A 20,946-nucleotide genomic window follows, 5' to 3' on the forward strand; every position below is an offset into this window, starting at 1 on the left:
TCGGCTAGGGTTCGGCGCTGTCAGGTTTCGAGGAGGCCGCGGGATGGCGTGGGGCAGTGTGGACAACGACCGGTCCACGCTTCCCACTTAAAGAAGGACGGCGACCTTTCGATGTGCGGATGGCGGATGGAGCCGCTCGCTCGTGCGCATTGATGTGGGCGGATGGGAGGTAGGTGGCCACCTGCCACGCGGCCCCGACGCGGACGAGGCGCGCGTCCGTTTGGTGTCCGCCGCGACCCAAATCCGGCGCAAGTTTGCGCTCGAAATGGGTCTGCCCGGACACAAAACAGACAAGATGGGTCCAGGCCGTCGCGCGCTGGGCCGCGTCGTTTGTTTCTTTTATCCCAAACGGACGGGACCGGACAGGATGGGGTCCTAACCAACCGGCCTTCAATTCGCGCTTCAGAAGAAGCTGGTGCGTGTGACTGACGGGCGACGGTACATGGCTCCGCCTGTCGCTTGCCAAGCCATTTCGCGGAGCAGTGTGATAGCGTGTCGCTCTTTAACGTGCTCCCTGCTGCCGCTAGCGGCACGGCCAATGGCACGTGAGGACCGTCGATCGTCGATCAATGCATGGTTCGAGATGCTTTTGAGAGGCATCTGATAGTGATTTTCTACTGCTAAGCCAAATTTGCTCGTGTAGAAGGGAGAAGTATGACTTGGATTGGTTCGGGTCCTTCGAATGCTACGGAGCCAGCTAGATTTATTGTATGGACTGTTTCAGTTGAGTAATACATAATTTCACTTGGAAAATAAAAAAGAACACATATACACGCGCATCACTGGCATCTCAGATAAAGAATTTTTCTTTTTTGCGGGGTCACTTTCTCACATGTTTGAGCACACCGTGCCGTGCGCCCACCATCGACGAGGCTGAGCTCGATTTGTTCTCGTACGTGCGTGCGTGCTTGCTTTGGCACGGAGGTGTGGCTGGCTGATCGATCGATCGATCGCCGGATGTTGCTGTCGCCTGTCGCATGGGAAGGAAGGAAGAATCCGCCGGGGACGACTGACCGCCGAGGCGGGCCGCCCGTCTCGTGCACGGCCAGACGGAGACAAAACGCTCAACTCAGTCAGCAGGGTGACAGCCTTTTCTTTTCTTTCTTTGGGCAGCACTTTCCGATTGGTTCCGGCAAGTAGCCACTCGTGCTCACACTGGATCATTGGCTTACATACAGGAGACGATGAAGGTAATCGGCAGAGTTCAGTAGGTAGGTTAAAAGTTGATCACTGACCGTGCGACTGTGCACAAGGCAAAAGACGCAGCTGGACGCACACGCAGGCACACATGCGGGCATATGTTATCTGGGATCAGATCATCCACGACGCATGAAACGGACGTGCGTTCTCTTCTTCCTTGCTTGCTATCCCCTTTGTCTCTGAGGACACGCAACGCCATGTGTGTCCTGGGATCCAGATGACCCAACACGTCTCTGCGTGTGCTGCAGTATTTAACGAGAAAAAATTGCCGCACTCGAGGACGACCGTCGCTTTCCAGGTAAACCAACGCCACTCGCCATCTGCGGCTCGTCATGTTCACTTGGTTGATGGCTGTCTACCGTGAGGTCAGAGTCAATGGAATTAGTGCGATGGGTGATGAGTATGACCGGTGCTCTCTTCTCTACCGTGCATGGAGTCTATGTCGATCGCCAGGTCGGCCGGTGCCATATACGCTGCAATGTTCCGTGATGGTGGTTTTGCGGACGTGTCTGTGCCAGGTTTTTCGTAAGTTCACAACTAGGCGCTTGATTTTTTTTTCCTTACAAAAACAAGTAGTCCTTATATACATCAGCCAAAGTGATCCAGGAGGAAACTGAAACTGACCCGAGGCCCCGGCTCGCGCCCATCACAGTTACAGGTCGGTTTCTAGTGTCATCAACAGTGAACGAGTGGAACACTCCACCTTCACAAGCAAACCAGAAACTGAAACGCGGGAGACCTGCCAGACAACACTACTTTTCACGACACTCAAATCACCTCCCAATCAAACAAATCGCCTCCTCCCCGTCTCACCTCACCTCCGTGGTGATCCCATCAGGCAAATATTACACGGCCGAGTCTTTTCTCCTGTGCAGAATCTGCTGTGTATCCCCCGGGAATTACAGCGGGGGAAAGAAGCAATAAAACGGAGCGATTTTGCCACTAAGCTATATGAACTTACACGGCCTGCCCACACGTCCCCGGCTTGCTACTGGGGCGCGGCTCGGTAGCTGGAGCGGCTGGAAGGGAAGACCGGGACGGCGCCGAAGTCTCTCAGGCCGGCCTCCCCGGCGTGCCCATGGGCCCTCCTCACCCTCGACTTCTCCACCCGGGTTCGCCGGAAGACCTCCTGGATTTGCCGGTCGTTCTCCTTGAGGATCTCGTCGACGTTGCCCGAAGGGCAGGAGGTCAGAGGCCCGGAATGATGGATCTTGTTGCCTTTGGATCCGTAGCCCTGCCGTCAAATGCCAAACAGTTCAGTTTTCTTTATTGCTAGAACCGTATGAATGGATACAGTAGGCTCCTAAAATGTCACCCTATTCGTGTATTTACCATGCACTAGGATCATGGTCTGTAAACTTCAGAACAACTTGCTGGATACGCACAAATTATACCCTAACATGTGACGGTATTTCGATTTCAAACAAGTGCAACATATGATATTTGAAGGAACCATGCAGTAGACATGAATGAAATGGCATAAGAAAACTTTTCGCCCTTGGGCACAAGTTTGGGGCTACTTACAATAGCTCCTCCATCCACCCTGCCGGCGCTCTTGTCATCTTTCTGGTGGAATACTTGGTCGTACTTCCCGCTACCACTGAAGTGCCCGTTGATAGATTCAGACAGCCTCCGCCCATGAGCAAATGCTTCAGCTTGAGTAAACCCGATCACATTGCTATCATCCGGACGCGCATCTGATTTTGCTGATACAACCACAGGGAAATTCCGGGGTTCCGCAACGGCACGTACATGATGTTCGCCATGTTTGCTTGTTCCAGTCTTTGATGGGTTAACTAAAGGCCCAGAATGGAAGGTTCTCGTTGGGTAGACGTGTTTGGAGTCTCCGGACAATTCAATGATGTGAGTTGAACTGGGTGGTTCGATTGGAAATCCAGATGCGGAGTCTTCCTTGCAAGGATTGAACATCTCACTCCTGCTCTTGGTATTGGCTTGGGCTTGCCTCTTCTGAAAATGAAGACGGCATGAATTTAGGCATTCCAAAATAAAAAATTAAGGGGATGTTAAAAATCTAGAGGAAAATGCACTGACCATGCTTGTTGGTGTGTTTAAAACTTTATACAACATGCTTATGAGAAAGGAGGGTAGCTTATATATACAAGGAATGATCACATATAGCATTATTTACGATTACAAGTGGAAACATGATTTCAAACAACACTAATAACAGTGAATATACCTCAACAACCACAAGACTATATTCAGTCAGATGTCCATAAAAGAGTTGGTTATACCTGCAAAGATGACACTAGTTCTGCATTTGCATCAGGTGCAGGGACTGCTTTTGACTCTCTAGTTCGTCTTTCAGGATGTTGCTTTCCTCCAGCAGTACCTTGCCTAGAGAAAGGCATAAGCATGAGATTAAAAACAATAGTGATTCATGACACAAGCCTATTTCTTTTTCACTAAAGTTCAAACTATTAAAACAAATATGAAGCAGACTACAAACCATAGGCAATGAAAGATCAAACATATGAAATGAGTCATGAAGGTAAAAGTCTAAAAGAGTACATACAAAATGGGCACTATACCTACTTTTTACAGGTAGGTGAAGAAGATCCCAGTGTGGTATTTAGAAAGTGAATAAAAGAATGACGGCAACAGAATACACACTTTGTTTAATCAAATCTACACTATTCATTTAACTTCCAGCCAACTATACCTACTTTTTAAAGGTAGGTGAAGAAGATCCCAGTGTGGTATTTAGAAAAGTGAATAGAAGAATGACGGCAACAGAATACACACTTTGTTTAATCAAACCTACACTATTCATTTAACTTCCAGCCAATTTTCTGTTCCCCGCAAAAGAGGAACATAATAACTATCCGCTGCATGATATGCTCCCACATAATAACTATCAGTTGCACGATATGCTCCCACATAAGTTCTTACTCATTCCATTGGCATCAGATTTCAAACTCTTCATTCAATGGCCATGACTATTTTTCCACTGTTTCATGTGTCCACAAATAAATGTCACTAGGACAAAATGGCAACAGCGACGGCTTAGAGGAAAGAAAATGTGGGTCTAGAAGGAGAATGTGGTTATCTGGTTGCAGGTAGAACTATGGAGTTATCTGGTGGCATTGAATGGTTTTCTTCCCAACAAACTGTACAGGTAAGTTCATGTTCATAACCAAAGCAAATATATGGGCTACGACAAGTTAGGCATTCGATGAGGTAATGAAGATGCTAGCGCAACTTGCTCAGTGTGAATAAACAGCCTTATTTTCATTGCGAAACCGTGTTTCCAGTTCTATATGAAAATAAAATAAGAATGACATCAGGTCAGCAGAACCTTCATCCAAGCTCTATAAGAATGTTCTCAGTTCAAGAGAATAAGCTGGTTGAGAGTACCTTCGACCTTCCTCATCTCGGCGTTTTGCATCATACTCTTTGCTGGGGGGATATCTTGGCAAACTTGAAGGATTGCAAGCATATGGTTTTGTTGTAAAAAACTGCAAAAACATAATTATAAATACATTGTTAAATTTCTAAATTAATAAGAACAAAACAAAATCGTGGATGGTATCATAGGGTAGCATTTACACATTCAACTCAATAATTAATTGTGACTTTTTTAGCTGGCTCCAGTTGCAAACTACATCATTTTCCAACAAAGACATACACATTAAGTAAGCCACAGAAATGGGTAGCACTATAGTTTATAACTATCGTCCTTGATCCAATCAATTGCACCCAACTAAAAGAAATCTAGACAGTGCAACTAAGTAGAAAATGGTGACTCTCAGAGACAACATAAAAATAAGTAGGAGGAGCTCTTCATTACCGTCTTAGACAGTGCAACTAACTAGGATGAACTCTTAAACATAAAGTGTTAAAAATCCAATCAGAAGCAAGCTGATCTATCCAAGGAACAAAAAAAGTAAGGTCAAAATGGTTAAGCTTCGCTACGTTCAACGGTTCAAGCTTCAATCACTAATCACTAAAATACTTTACGGTGAAAAAGTAAGTTGGGAAATCAAATGGCTTGATGTACTTGGTCAAGTAAAATATGTACGCCCGAAATAACCAAACAATATTGTCTTCTGACACTGGAGAAAAGTAGAATGAATGTGAATACCTCACTTTGCAACGCAGAAGACGCTGTCCGTCGATCGGCTGGGTCTACTGAAAGAAGAACATCTACTAATGCTAGAGCAGGTGAAGGGAAGTCTTTAAATGTGTCTGTAACACGCCTTGCATATGGATGCTGTGGCTTAAAAATGGTTGCATGGGGAAGTTTAGACTTCCTCCAATAGTCCTCTGATGGCGAACCACAGAGTTTAAATATTTTATGCAACTGCTCAACCTGCAGAAAGAATAGTGTACACAAGTTAGTTTTATAACAAAATTGAGAACATTCTAACTTGTTGCACTTGCTTCGAGTAAGAAAAGGGCTTGATAGCATACCTCTGTTCTACCAGGCATGATAGGCTTGCCAGCATATAGCTCAGCAAGAATGCAGCCAGTACTCCACAGATCTACAGCAACACCATAATTTGTGGCACCAAGCAGAAGTTCTGGTGGTCTATACCAAAGTGTGACCACACGACTAGTCAAAGGGTGCCTTTGTTCAGGATCAAAGAAACTTGCTAATCCAAAATCAGCTATCTTCAGTATGCCTCGGTTATCAATCAAGAGATTGGAACCCTTAATATCACGGTGCAGAATGTGACGACTATGACAATGCTCAAGGCCACGGAGTAGCTGTTGCATGTAACATTTAACCTGTAAAGAAATCATGCTTATTAGCTGAATGGTCTAACCATAAGGGGTTATAAATTATTGCATAATATGACTTTTTTTTTGAAATATTGAATGAGGAATGCACTAAGCACCCCTGCATCGGAATACCAGGTACCTGAGGCTCTGTCAATTTTAGTCCAGGAAAAGAAGCTAGGCCAGCTAGGTCGTGCTCCATGTACTCAAAAACAAGATATAAGCTACAAGACATCCTTGAAGTTACTAGACCCTCCAGCTTAATAATATTTGGATGATCAAGCCGCCGCAAAATGAGGATTTCCCTGGCCATGAATTTCACACTCTCGGGCTCCAAATTATCAAAGCGTACTTTCTTTAGAGCAACAATCTTCTGTTTTTCAAGATCACGAGCTCTGTAGACATTACTGTATGTTCCCTGACCAATCTGAATACAAAAGAACAATGTTTTTTGTTAGATAATGGGAAAAAGAGCAATGATTGAACACAATATTCAAATATAAGTTAAACCAGGTGATATTTATATGCGCAAACTGACAACTTAGTACAGCAAGCATCTATGTACACAAGTTACAGCAAAAAAAAAGGGACTTCTGCCCGATTTCATTGATGAAACGATTTACAGGCTCGTTAATTACAGCATAAAATTTATGTGAGAAAAATAATGCATTGCTTTCACCTGTTACTAACCTTTTAAAGCAATAGTGCAAACCTAACGTATCAACAGCATGGAAGACGGAATGCCTCCACCAAATTCGACCATCTAATGAAGTTCGATACAATGTGAAAAGTACGATGCCATTATTAGCACTGCCCATTTTTGTCTTCCCTGGGGCAGCAATATGTAGCTGAAAAGTAGACAACTTACTCTCAAACCTTGTCGTCATATATCTAGTAAGGGCTGCTGGGATGGAAGGGAATAAGCGTAATTCCTTTAGACGGGAAGGGAACTAAACTAAGATCCATATGAACCTACAGAAACTGGGTCTACTTTTTGCCTATCCAAACTAGCCCCCGAGACGAAAGGATTGCCCCATTAATGGCAGAGATTGCTAGTGATGTCTGATATTTCCAGGTTCCATGGTCCACTGAGACTAACAAAACAAGTCCAACAGAAAGAAAAGACTGCCACATTTTCTCATCCAAGATAAAAGACATTCTCCACTCACAACAGAATTTTACTGTTACCGGTCGTCCCCAGCTACCAATTACCACTTAAAAAAAGGCAAATTCCCCAGTTACAGCGCAATTTTGCAAATCCCAAGCGTCCGCTAAAGCAATCAAGAAAGAATAAAGAAGGGAAATGAATCGCCATATTTCCTCGTCTTGTAACAGAAATCCAGAAGAAAAGGAGAGGCAGCAATTGCAGGACAATTTTACTGATTTTTGCTGTTCCAATGTCCCGAAGCAGAGACCAAAGCTACAAGCAAAATGTGAAACGGACAGCGGAGAAACGAAGAGAGCGTGACCTTGTCGAGCTTCTCGAACGACTCGGCGCGGCGCGGCACCCAGCCGCGCACGGCCTCGGCGGCGACGGAGGCGAGCCACGGGGGCCACCCTGCCGCCACCTGCTCCGCCTCCAGCGCCCTCGGCACCGGGCTCCTCACCTGGCACGCTGCCATGGCCATCGCGGCCGCCCGCCTCCTCTCCAGCGCCTCATCCCGCGCCCTCGCCTGCTTCCGCGCCTCCTCCTCCCTCCTCGGCACGGCCGCTCCGGCCGCCGAGAGCTTCCCCGCCGAAGGGGGCGTCTGGCCGCACCGGCCGTCGTCGATGGCCGCGGGGCGGCCGCACACGCAGCCCATGGCGGCGCCGTCTGCGACGGCGCCGGAGGGGTGCGCGGGTCACTCGGCCCGGCCTGCCGCGCCGCCGGGGCAGTCACGGCATGCGGGGGAGCGGATCTCGGGGTTCCAGCGAATTGCGGAGGAGTGCGGTTAGGGTTTGGAGTGGGAGAGGGGGTGGATGGACCCTGGGAGTGGAGGCGGGCGAGTAGTGAGACACTGACTAGCAACGGCCAGGTGAAGAAGATGGCGAGATGAGTGAGGGACTTGTTTGTAATTTGGGGTTTTCCCTGAGAGTGGACCATGAGGTCGTGATCCTTTGATTGCTTCTTTGGCAGTTTTTCATGGGTAGGCCTCTAACATTGTGTATTTACTGGTAAAAAAAGGTTGGCCGTATAGAAGGAGTTTGGATTTATGATTTTGACTTTTCATGTAAAGAGTCAATGAGTAGGTCAATTTGTCGACAATGGTTAGCTAGAGTGCTGAAGCAATGTTGGTTATTTTCTTCTTATATATCTTGACAATGCTTTTAAATTTGCTTTTCAAAATCACACCATATATTGATATAAAGAAAAGAAAAAAGGTAAATAATCATTGTTACATAATTGTCCCCTAACCAATAACCCATCCGACCTAGAGTTTGAACAAAATTTTGCAATCTCATCAACGGCTATGTTGGCATCCAAATTAATGTTCACCAAAGAGGATCGTTGAATAAGCTGAAAGGCCCCAAACGCTTATCTTCAACTCAACGAGTATCGACCTGTCTAAAACATCACCAGGCAAAAAAATCATAATAAATAATCAAATCTTCAAAATAATAGGATTATGCATGGCCAACACAACATATAGACCCGCTAAAAGAGTTTTGCTTCCTCCGCACATGAACAAATTAGACGGAAACGCACAAAGATAAAAAAACATTCCTTTATGATCTCTAGACACAACGCATACGCTAGCAAAACCTTCCTCCGCCGGAAAGCTCGCATCGACATTAATCTTAATCATTCCAGCATATTGCGTGTCAAGGATGTACTTGATAAATCGAGCATAGTAAAACTCGCCTAGTCAACGACCCGTTTACCTTTATCAGGCCATGGATGAATAGTGTCCTTTGATGCTCCACTTAAAGTCACCCAAAGATTGTACAAGAACATAACGCTGAAATTGAAGCATTTTTCATCCCCAAAGGTCACACTATTCCTAAAGTGTCAAGCTCTCCAAAATGAAAGTAACAATTGCAACTCTTCATTACCTTATCCAACAAAAGAAGTAACCAATCTGGACCAACTCATGAGCCAAAATTTCCTCTCCAGTGCTTTAAATTATGAAACGTTGCGATCACAGATAACTCAATTAAGATCATTTTGGAATTCTTCCAACTACGGCCAAATAAGATATTGAGCATCACCCACAAGTATGTCCAATTCTAAAAGCTTTAGGGCATTTCCAATGCGGCCCTCAAATATCCCGCAAACGTCCGGACCGAGCTGTCCGGGCGTGGTTTGCCGTCCAAAGCAGACTCCTATTTGCCCCGGACCAGTTTGCATGTCTGAATTTCTGCAAACCGGAAACAAACTTGAGAAAGGTTTGCAGGAGTCCGAACATCTACATGGCCAATAAAAAGCCACTACGTACCCCTCTCCTCTTTGTCCGGATGGCGGAAGGCCGCTGCTGTGTTGCTATTTGGGTTTGACATGCCATTTGACAGATAGCATGTTTCAAGTTTGACGGTGGCCACTAGCCACTCTGTTTCATTATTATAATTTTCTTCATTTTTTTTTCTTCAAATGCTTCATTTGACAAAAGGAAGCAGGCTACCTGCTACTAGATTTGGCGGAAGCAAGCTAATTAGTCTATATTTTATTTAAGTTTACCTAAGGTGGGGGCATTTGAGGATGGCGGACTCCCATAGTCGTGTCCATGGAAGAATCCGGGCTAGTCCACGAACAACTAGTGTGTTCACTTTCACTATGGGTGATTCGGGAATTTAAATTGTCTACGAAGGTATTGCCTTTCCTCTGTTCGAAGACAATTTCTTCTCATTGGCCATGCATACAACTCTAAAATCTAAAGATGAGCTATATGTGCTCCCGCTGACAAAAAAAGAACAATTTGTCATATACAAGGATTGCTCATTTTAAATTCACAAAGTAATTGGCCGCAAAAGAAAGTTCACAAAGTAATTATACTTCCCGTTCTTAAATTTAAGACATTTTAGGGATTCCAATATGAACTACATACGAAGCAAAATGAGCTAATCCACACTCTAGAATATGTCTATATACATTCATATGGGGTCCGTATTAAAAATCTCTAAAAGGGCTTATGTTTAGAAATGAAGAGAGTAGAATAAAAGAAATAATGTCCAGAAAAAACTTGCACGAACCTAGGTCAATTACACAATATTTCCTACACTTGGGGGGGGCTCAGATATTTTTCCTACATACAGAAAGAAAGCTCGTGAGAAACCGGAGTGGAATAATCCAACTTTTGGGGGCATATGTGCAGATCCTTTTCCCCACCGGAGTTAAATACGGAAGCAGCCGTTCTTCGCTGCGATGTCTCTGCGCCCTCGGCAACCTGACCTCACGTACTCGCTCCCATACCGATCCGTATACACGCTCGCTGACAGGTATGTCCAGCACTCCGGGGCCCGCAGTGTCGGGCGGTTTTCTGGGGTTTGCATCTTCGAGAACGACGCTTGGCCGTTAGACTGTGCGCTGAGCTAGCGTCCAATTGGTTCGCGCAGTACGTGACCACAGCGGACGTACACGGGCTCTGTGCATGGCAGAGTATGACGTGGTGGGCCCGATGCTGCTGCTTCCCGTGAAAAAAAAAATTGGCATGTAGTAATGCTGAAAGCTTGTTCGAGAGTGGAGAGCACCTGAAAATGCCTAGCGAATATTTGAAAGTCAAAGAAAGTGGCAATCGAGTGGCGAGTGTCAAGCGGAACGGATCGTCCAGTGAGAACCTGGTGGAAACCTTTCGCAAAGTAGACGGCACCAAGGCACACATCAATATGAAAGCGACCACGATGTGAAATTTAATTTTCCTGCAAAAATAAAATACGAAATTTAAATAGCAAACTAGGCATAGCTCAAATGGTTAGGTTCATTGTTGCTGTACCAATCCACTTGTACTGTGTTAAAAAAATTTGGCACAGGTGGTCAGATTTTCCCGCAAAAAAATATTATTACTAGTACAAGACACTATTCACACTATTTTGAACAATTTTTTTTTGCCTTGAAGTCGACGTTGGTTTTTGTTGGCGAAAAATTATATACAAGTGCAAAAGAAAGTCAAGTTTATTCAAAAAAAAACTTCTGAACATTTTTGACTTTTTATTTTAAAAATCCAATTCCTGGGTGTATAGAGGTATTTCCGGTGTTTCTTGCCCATTTTGTTGAAGCCTACTAGCAAAAACAACTGCTTTTTTTCAAGAGTAAGCCAAAGGCGTACCATAGCTTTATAGAAGAGAGAAAAATATTTACAAAAGATTACACGGTCGGTAGAAGGCCCTCACAAGATCCCTCCACCAAACCCTCCACTCATCCAACAGCTACCCTACTACTCACACCACATGGTTACTCCGGTGGCTCCCGCTCTAGACCACATAGCCAATTCTTGCCAAATCAAATCCACAGTTCCACCTACATTCCTAAGGTCACTACGCCCAAAGACCGTGTAGCAAAAACAACTGCTACTAGGGTGTGTTTCGACTGAGCAGTACAAGTATATTCTAATGGTGTGGTGTGGATAATGATCCAGGTTTTGTGCATAGGAACGACGGCTGCAGGCGTTTTAATAAGACCCACTGGCCTCATCAAATCCAATCCATTCATGAAAGCTCAACTTGCATAACCAAGTTTGATTTTTCTTATCCTCTGTGGTGTACTATACTTCACTGGTCGACCAAGTCAGCAAGCCTGACGAGAGAGAAGAACAAGAGAAGCATGGGCAGGAAGCAACCAAGAGAGGAAGAGGAGACAGGTCATACGAAAGAACAGGCAGTGTTGCCATGCCCAAGACGGGGCCAAAATATGTGTAGATGCATATGCTCAATTAGTGTGGACTGTACACATATAGCAACGGCCCAAGTGCCATACAGCGTTCATGGGTTTGGACTGTCCCTTCATGCAATATATCAAACTGCCGTCTCCGGTGAGAAGTGACAAGACAATATTGTAGCTTAACACCATGGTAAATGTTTTTAAGTTTAGTAGTACAAATCTACAATTTACATGCTTTGTTGCGGTAATTACATACTTTTATTAATTGTTTTATATATAAATAACTGACCTCTACAACCATGAATCGTTTACCAAGAGATAAGCACATGTTCCATCAATAAACTAGTTGACTAGTGCGGGTTTACTCCCTCAACTTCAAAACTAGACAAATTGTATGATATAAACTCTCAACAGTCGACAAGTTTTGTCTGTTTTCAACCAAAGAAGTGTCCTTGCCGACTTGACGCGGTATTTAGCCAGTCTTGTCCATGTGGCAACATTTCTCTCTTCTACTCTGACTAGTTACCGACTTGCCCATTACGATCGCATGCTTGCAAGCGTGAAATAGTTGATGGTAGAGGGAGGAAGCGAGCAAGAAACATAGGCGATGGAGGCACCATGGCGACGCATGCACAAGAGTGTCGCCGACGACCTTGGCCATGAAAGCAATAGTATGACTCACTCAAGTGTCTATTCCCAACCTATTTTTCCTCTCTTATTGAGTTGGTGTGTTAGCTCTTGACACCTTACATTGGCCTATTGTAGCGAATTTTCCACCATCGATGGGCGTTGCGGCCTTGAGTCAGGAGGAGGAATCAATCAACATGTTTTGCAGTGACGACTCAAGTAACAACCGAATAGTGGATGCGAAGGTAACTTATAGTTCAAAATATATGGTTCTTCGACTTATGAACTAGGGTTTTAGGAATTCAGGGACCGGGGTAAATTGGTTATTCTTTTCCTTTTAGCGATTAGGGAATTGAGTGTCTAGTCATGATGGCAGCGCCAACCATGTTGGGCATCAAACGCACTGAGTATTGTAGTTTTGAGGAGGAGAGCAGCATAAAGTGTTTCCACTGATATGTTATGAATAGAAATGTGACCTTTGAGGCATAATTTGTTGAGAAGTTTAATCATGGCAAGCAGACAACTGATGATCAATGACAAAAGAGATAAATAGATAATCAGTCTAAAAACCAACACAAATAAGTTTAGATAAGAACCAACTAGTGGTTGGATTGTTAGGAGGGTGGTGTTATCCCCAACCCATAAGGATCGAACCCTAGGTTTGACGTTTTGTGTCTCGTTAATGCGCATATTCTTTCAGTGGGAAGGAATGTTTTCATCGATAACGAGGCGTTCGTGATGACTTCATCGATCTTGAAGCTCCGCAACTTCGACGTTATTTTTAATAGGCGATGTATGAGTGCGTGTGTGTTAATGTGCATGTGCGCATCTACGTAGTAATCGTTGTTTGTAAAAAAAGTTTCATATAAAGGCATTGCATCAAAATAGGTTGAGGACAAACACATCATTCATGCTCTCACACAATAACATGGACTGACCAATTAAATACATAGTCTCATACATTGTGACATGTGGCCCTCCACCTTTTAGAATCACTCTAAAAAATGTGATGAGCTTCTTGTGATGAAAGCCATACATTATAGTTGCCAGCCCAAACCCCCACACAAGGGAATTCCCACATAAGCTATTTTCATTTGCATACTTAATTACTACACCCTCTAAATGTAAGATGTCTTGGCAGTTTAAAACAAAGGTACTAGTTAGTACGTGCATAAGAGCATCCACAGTCCAAGTGCCCCCCTCTATACGCCCAACCTGACTTGATCGACACCCCTCATATCTAGCCTAAATCTGGGAGGATATGGGGAGACCCAGGTGCGCCCGCTACGTTGGATACAGCCCACGTTGGCCCACCTCAATCCAACATATATTCGTCCCCATCCGCTACCGGGCCAAACCCTAGACACTCCGCCCCAAGCTCCCTTCTAGTGATCTCCGACCTTTTTCGACATGGCGGGCAACGGATCCAAGTCCTCCATCACCCGATCTGCGGATTGGGAGCTCATCCCATGCGAGCCCAAAGAGGAGATGATTGTCCGCACTGCGCTCCGCCATACCTGCGAGGAGAACACACCACAATGATCGGATTCGATCCAGCGGGAATCCATAGCATCCACCCAAATGGCGCTTGGATCCGGCATGAGTCGCGTCGCCGCTGTGTCACCGGAGGCGGTGCGGTCCGTCTGGCGTCCGAACGCCGTGGCAGAGGCGCAACCCCCTTGTTGGCACACCGACTCGAAGGCCTTCCATGGCATGTCCATGTCGGAGGCTTATATGGCGCGACGTGCCCGCCAAGCGAGGCAGAGGGCGCGGGAGGCTGTGACAGCCCTTGTGGCAGACGTCGACAAGGCGGAGTCGCACGCTACGACGCTGGTATGGGTGACAGGCAACCTCTAGCGCCGCACCTGCGTCGTGGTGGACTTGTCGGGCTCCGACCACGATGGATCCATCGTCGACACCACATCGACCGACGGCGTGCATGCCACGTGCTTATATGAGGAAGTGTGGGGCATTGGGAGATGGCAATGCCTTATGTGTCCCATGTCTTACTCTACCTCGTCGGCGAGCACACCTTCACTTCGAACGCTCATCGTGCCGTCAGACATGGACACGGCCAAAACAACAAGCACGGTCGCGGGCAAAAACTTATGAGGTAATATCACCAGAGGTCATAGAACTTACGTTGGATGTTGAGTTTGGTGCTAGAACTTTGAAAATACGAATTTATGGTCACCAAACTTGCGTTCTCGTGCAAGTACGGTCATCTTATCCGTATCTAGACGTATCCTGCGGTTACATGGCATGACTGGAACCATTTTCTTTACAGAAACACCCTTGCTTTGTTTTTAATTGCACAGAAGCCCCCTCATCAGCAGATGTGGGTCACACTTGATAGAGAAATGAGAAGAAAAAAAGGCCGATCGCACGTCACGCTTGACAGAGAAATGAGAAACAAAAAGGGCCGTGTGAGGGGTTAACTCGCGATGCCACGCGCATGGCCTGAGCAAACCATTGTACTAAGCACGTCTTTAAACAAATATACCTTATTTCACTTTATATTGTAAGCAGGGATCAGCTGATATTTATCAAACTTGCAAGCTGGGGTCACCTACTGGATGCGCAGTACTAACCATTGGAACATGCCCAAGCTTTGTTCTTTTGTAGTTTCAATTTATATATTTTAATGCCAAAAACTTTTGAATTCAAAATCCATTTGAATAAATTCTGGCGAAAAAAATCCGCTTATCCTTGAGTAGTCGTTGTTGCCAACATATAAAATTCTAGGTTTCTCCTTAGACACATGAACAAGTATGGATTCCAAAATGGCAAAAAAAATAAAAAATTTGCTCACGCTCGAAATGGTTGAAAATTCTTTCAGACAAACCAACAATTTTTTTGTTTGAATTCAAATAATTTAAAATTTAGAAGTCTAGATAAATAAAATATAGCACATAATGATATACCATTTTATCCTGATGTTTGTCCATTAATTAGCTTGCAACTGGCCCAGGTTTGAATCTGTGTAGGTTATATTTTTGCCAAAAAAACATATTGAGTACAAAAATAATCAAAATGTTTGTGCCTCGTGATTTGAATTCTAGACCTAGAGGTGTGAAGAAAAGTAACCTACCGCAACAGTACAAAATTGGATTTTAATTTTAAGTGATCAAAGTCCATTTTGACATAGGAGTTCAAACCAACCATAAACAATTTGAGCGGAATGAAAAAAATTGCGCACCCTCTAAATTCGTTTAGATAACTTGATATTAGATCAAGCTTATTGCTAACATCATTGTTCTCTTTGTATATGCTTGAATTTATGGCTGTCTCGGCTAAAAAAAGAATTTATTTGGCGCAAAAATAATAATAAAAGAAAAACAATTTGTTTGTCGGGTTGAACAATATAACAACATATGCATCTCAATACTAGACAGCAAAGGACGTCCAGTGTGGTTGTTAAAACGTGACACTGGATTGAAGAGGTTGCTGGTTTGAATCAAAACGGCACGATTAAATTTTTAATCTTCAAATCTTTCTCACGTCCAGTGGCAGGTGAGTCCCTTATAGGTCCGACTGCCAAATGGGACCCACAGACTTAATTATCAGTACTTATTACGTGCGAATGAATTATATGTCCGCAATTATGAAAAAGCTAGGGGTGTTTTCTGCAAAATGGACGTTACACATGTCACACCTAACGCCTCCTCCACCAACTGTCGTTGACAGTGGGACCATGCATGCGTGGCACGCCATGCAAGCGGCGGATACGCCCGCGTACATGTTTTGTGACCGTATTTGCACAGTAACGCAAGTTGGATGACCATAAATCCGTATTTTTGAAGTTCAGCACCAAACTGAACATAGAAAGCAAGTTCCGTGACTCTCGGTGATATTACCTCAAAATTTATACTAGTTTTACGTTGCACATAATTGTATGGATTTGAGATTTCGTAATTGATGTATCCAATTGTGAAAGAGAGACTCGGTCATGCGTCCGTGGACGTATAGAGGTTCGGATTTATCAAATCCGGCCGTAGATGCTTTAACATACTACTCTCCTTATCCAAAAAAGCTTGTTCCTCAAATGGATATATCTAGCATCAAGTTGGTGCTAGATACATCTATTTGAAGGACAATCTTAATTCCTCAAATGGATACATCAAGTTGGGATTGATTAGTGACACGTGAAATCTTAATTTCGACTTACGTAGTGTGTACATACACGCATGTGCATTGTACGTTGTCTCGGTCATGCCGGCGTGGACGCCCGTACGGACGAAGCTCGTAGGGCATGCATGTCCGGCCAGCATTGCGTAGCTAGCTAGCAGTGCACATGCGGCCGGGGGATCGGGATCTGGAGGAGGAAGACAATACAGACAACCAACCCAACCCAACCCAACCCAACCCAACCACCTCTCCGTCAGTACGTGGCCCCTCTCCGTCAATACGCGAGGCCGGCCAAGTGATCGATCGGTGCCATACATTTGCTTTCTTCAAACTAATTCCTGTTTGGGGCAGAGACGCGCATGCAGCAGCTACTCCCTGTGACCCCGCCCTGCAAGCGGAACTGTGTTTTGTGAGAGAGAGAACAAAAATGCTCATTTTGACCGGCGCACAATACACTGGTACGGGCAAATTAAAGGCATGCGCGACGTGCGTGTCTGATGCCGGGCATCCTGCGGCTCCATTAGAACAGAGGCCGCCCATCATGCATTGTTGCCAGCAGCCGGATTACATGCATTCAGATTCAGTCTTTGCTGTAGGACGCAAGTAGTAGTATTTTCTTCAGGAAATCGAGGACGAGCACGCGGGGGGCCGGGACGGGGGGCCAAATTGACAAATTTGAGCTATGGACAAAATCAAATCACAGAATGAACTGCCCGTGAAACTATTTCACACGGCTGACCTTTTTGTGTGACGCCCGACACGAAGGCGTCACACTACACTGTGCAACGTCTCACAGATAGGCGCTATACGCCTGGCCAGCGTCGCATCCGTGTGATCCGAAAATTACTAAGTCAGTGTGCAGCGCCTGAGAGCTAGGCGCCACACTATATAGTGTAGCGCCTAGCTTCTAGGCGTTGCACTAGTGTTTGTTTCATTTTATAGTGCAACCACTAGTGCAACGCCTGAGAGCTAGGCGCCACACTATACAGTGCAGCGCCTAGCTCTTAGGCTCTGCACAATGACTTAGTAATTTTTAGGCAGTCTGAGGTGCAACGCTAGCCAGACATGTAGCGCCTATTTGTGAGGCGTTGCACAGTGTAGTGTGGCGCCTTCGTGTCGGGCGTCACACAAAAAAGTCAGCTGCGTGAAATAGTTTCACGGGCAGTTCATTCTGTGATTTGATTTCGTCCACAGGTCAAATTTGTCAAATTTGCCGGGACGGGGCCGGGGCCCGGGCAGGAGGGGGGGGGGGGTGTGTTGTGCAAATGCAGTGACTGCCAATGGCGATGGCTTCTTGTGGTCTTGTCTCGAAGCTGAGAAAGATGGTACTGCGTAGGCTGCTTGCGTGCAGGTGCTCTCACATTAGTCACATGCCGCGGCAACTGAACAGTTGCTACAGCGGGAGACTGTTGTGTGCCGGACGGCTGGGCCTGAAAAAAGCGGACCTGTCTCTCTTGCCATGCTCGTACTCGTAGTACCTTCCCTCGCTTGTCTTTCGTTTTACGTCTTCTCTTTCTTCTCCATGCTCGTACGTTGGTGATTTCTACTGTATGAGTGAGGTGTGTGTTCCAGCGTTGTAATGGACAGGCTGCCTGCATCGGTAGTTCTGCACGTTTCGTTTCTCAGTTTGGGCCGTTTCTGTGTTCGGACCGGGCTGATCACCGCATGAACATTTGATAATGTGTGATGATTTTTTTTCAAAAGGTTAAGTAAAGTAATTACAAAAATATGTACATTGTACAATTTTTGGAATACATATAATGAAGTACATACCATACCAAATGAAGGGACAACGTGTTAGGCCTTACCCATTAGGGCAACGTTTACGCGCGGTGCGCCGGCGGAACGCTCTGGCCGGTCACTTCGCCACGCTGGCACTAGCCACCAGGAAGTGAACACGTGTACCTTATCCTCTCCTCAACGCCCGCATCCACTTCTTCTTCCTCGCGGCCGTGACCTCGCTTTCCACCTCGCCTCCTCCGCCATAGCACCAGGCAGCTCCGAGCACTCCTCCCTTCACACCCCACAGCTGCACCTCCTCCATGGGGGTGCTGCTCCCATGCGCCATGGCCTGCGAGCTCAAGGTCAGGGCGGCCATGGCTTACGAGCTCGGGGCGGACTGCGACTGGGGCTCCAACAAGCTGCTATGGACTGTATCGGGGCGCCGCGACGGAGGTGCTGGGACCGCGCCGGGGGAACCATGTCGAGCCGTGCCGACGAGCCTCCATGGATGACCACGGTGAAGGTTGCGTCGCCAACGAGCGGACAACGATGCTGGAGCCATCATTTTGTTTTGCTTCAACTGGCGAAATCCATAGCTGGAACCACAGCTGTTTTTTGCTGCAACCGATAAGCGAGTTGGAAACACAGCTGATTTTTGCTACAACTATATCATTTTTTTGCTACATCCGGCGTCTCTATTTGCTACAATCTTTCGGCGGTGTAGTTTGGCCGATGACGACAAACAACTGCAACTGGGAGATCAGAAAAGTTGCAACCCACGCCGCAAAAAGGTACGACCGGCAACAAAAAAAGCTACAATTATTGACTGACGTGTTGCAACCAACGACGGCAAACTTGTGGCCGGTGACAGCAGATAGCTGCAACCTACGACCAGGAGCTGCAACCGGCGTCCAGTTTTGCTACAACCTGCATTTTGACGTGCTACCATTGACGTCGAGTTTTGCTACAACCGGAATCAACAGTTGGAAAAAAAAGCTTCAACCGGCGGTGTTTTTTGCTGCCACCGTTGATGAATTTTGCTACAACCTTTAATCAGGGGGTCCGGCGGGGGCACTGGACTGCGAGCGGCGGGGCGCGCGACTGCAAGCTGCCGGAGCTGCAACCGGCGACTGGCGTTGCCGGAGCCGCGACCATCACCAGCGAGGGGAGCTGCAACCCACGGGCGAAGTTTTTGCTGCATGTGGATCCCGGCGAGAAACATCAGAGAAGACGGCGGTGACCGGCGGCGAGCGCGGCGACCGGTGGCGAGGGCGGCATCCAGTAGCGGGGGCGGCGGAGAGAGGAGGTGCAGGTGACGGGGTGACGGCCGGCGGCCGGGAGAGGAGAGGAAGAAAGAGAGGGAAAGTCAACACGGGGGGATCGAACGGCTCCTAATCGCGCGCATCGAACGGCCAGGGCTGGACCGGCCGAAACTGCTCGGCCGGTGCGCCGGCGCCTAGCATTCCCTACCCATTATGTATGCGTTTAAACCGATGGCCGAGGGGGTCTTTCGTCTCCTAACACCTACTCGGCGCTCGTAGTGCATGGTAGAGCGCTTGTCCTAAACGGTGCTGCCCCTTAATTGGTATTTAAGCGTAAGTTCGGTCACCGCTTTTGGAAAGCTTCTAACATTTTTTTCTTTTTCGGTTTTCTGCACGTTTTCCATTCGCTTTCCCTTTTATTTGTATATTTTTAAATGCATGATCATTTTCTAAATTTGAAAACTTTCTTCAAATTTGTGATGTTTTTGAAAACATGTGAACATTTTTTGAATCTGCTATCTTTTTCCAAATGTGTCAATATATTCAAATCCACAAACATTTTCCGGAATCATGAAGTTTTTCTAAAATTCGCAAACTCTTTTCCAATTAGTGATATTTTCTTTCAAAAGTGATAAACTCTTTCCAAATCCGTGAACTTCTTTCCAAAATCCCTGTTTTTTTAAATACATGATTTTCTAAAGTCAATAAGTTTTTTTTATCAAATTTGCATTTTTTTTCAAAATACAATATACCTTTTCAAATTCATGATTTTTTCAAAATCGATCGACTTTTTAAAAATACATGAACTTTTTTTATTCCATGAACTCTTTCAAGTTCATAGACTTGTTTTGAATGCCGCTAACCATTTTTTTTGAACGCTTGACCTTTTCCGAGTTAGTGATTTTTTTTGAATAACATGAACTTTTTTTGAACTTGTGAGCTTTTTCGAGTTCATTGACGCTTGCTACAATGCTTTAGTTCATCCCTACGACACCTCTCGGTCGATCGCTTTATTGTGCTGCTAATGGGCCCGCCTAGTCGGGGCGCCCCTGATTCGATAGGGCGACTACTTACCGAAGTAAGCAGCATATAGGAAGCCCAATACTATTCGGCGCCTTTAGCACCCGCCACAGGTGTTTCTACTAACGGGCGTATACCCCCTCGTCAGGTTGGGTCGGCCCAGTTTTGACTTTTTTCTATTTTCTAAACTGCAAAACCTTCGCAAGACCTGGGTTTCGAACCACGACGGGCGAATTTAGAGTGCAACGCGACAACAACCTGACCAATTCACTTGGACTGATTACGTACATTTTTTTCCTTTTCTACTTTTTTCTTCCTTTCTTTCTTTTTCAAATTCGTGAAATATTTTCAAATCCGATGAACCTTTTTTAATTTTGATGAACCTATTAAAATTTGATGAACCTTTTACAATTTTGATGAACTATTTTCAAATTCGATGAACCTTTTAAAGTT

The 20,946-nt window shown here is 45.6% G+C and overlaps 1 protein-coding gene across 2 annotated transcripts; it reads right to left on the bottom strand.

Moving 5' to 3' along the window:
* Positions 1-1,800: 1,800 nt before the first annotated feature.
* LOC123077705 (probable serine/threonine-protein kinase At1g54610) lies at positions 1,801-7,938 on the bottom strand. Of its 2 annotated transcripts, none has more exons than XM_044500007.1 (8): positions 7,413-7,938; positions 6,086-6,370; positions 5,635-5,952; positions 5,306-5,533; positions 4,579-4,679; positions 3,456-3,558; positions 2,725-3,165; positions 1,801-2,434 (listed from the first exon to the last, which is right to left on the bottom strand). In XM_044500007.1, exons 1-8 carry the CDS (start codon positions 7,743-7,745, stop codon positions 2,189-2,191), a joined length of 2,055 nt encoding a protein of 684 aa, XP_044355942.1. In that variant the 5' UTR covers positions 7,746-7,938; the 3' UTR covers positions 1,801-2,188. The 2 variants fall into 2 exon arrangements, with proteins under 2 accessions (XP_044355942.1, XP_044355941.1); XM_044500006.1 differs by having other exon boundaries at positions 2,725-3,168; positions 7,413-7,937.
* Positions 7,939-20,946: the final 13,008 nt, after the last annotated feature.

The sequence above is a fragment of the Triticum aestivum genome, chromosome 3D (assembly GCF_018294505.1).
Source record: "Triticum aestivum cultivar Chinese Spring chromosome 3D, IWGSC CS RefSeq v2.1, whole genome shotgun sequence".
NCBI classification, from domain to species: Eukaryota; Viridiplantae; Streptophyta; class Magnoliopsida; order Poales; family Poaceae; genus Triticum; species Triticum aestivum.

What these genes read in the sequence shown, in the direction of transcription:
- LOC123077705 (XM_044500006.1), bottom strand. Translation starts at nt 7,745, where the DNA reads ATGGGCTGCGTGTGCGGCCGCCCCGCGGCCATCGACGACGGCCGGTGC. An exon ending in TAAAATTGACAGAGCCTCAG is followed by an intron (nt 5,953 to 6,085) that starts GTACCTGGTATT and finishes ATTTCTTTACAG; the next exon opens with GTTAAATGTTACATGCAACA. An exon ending in GGGTGGATGGAGGAGCTATT is followed by an intron (nt 2,435 to 2,724) that starts GTAAGTAGCCCC and finishes ATTTGACGGCAG; the next exon opens with GGCTACGGATCCAAAGGCAA.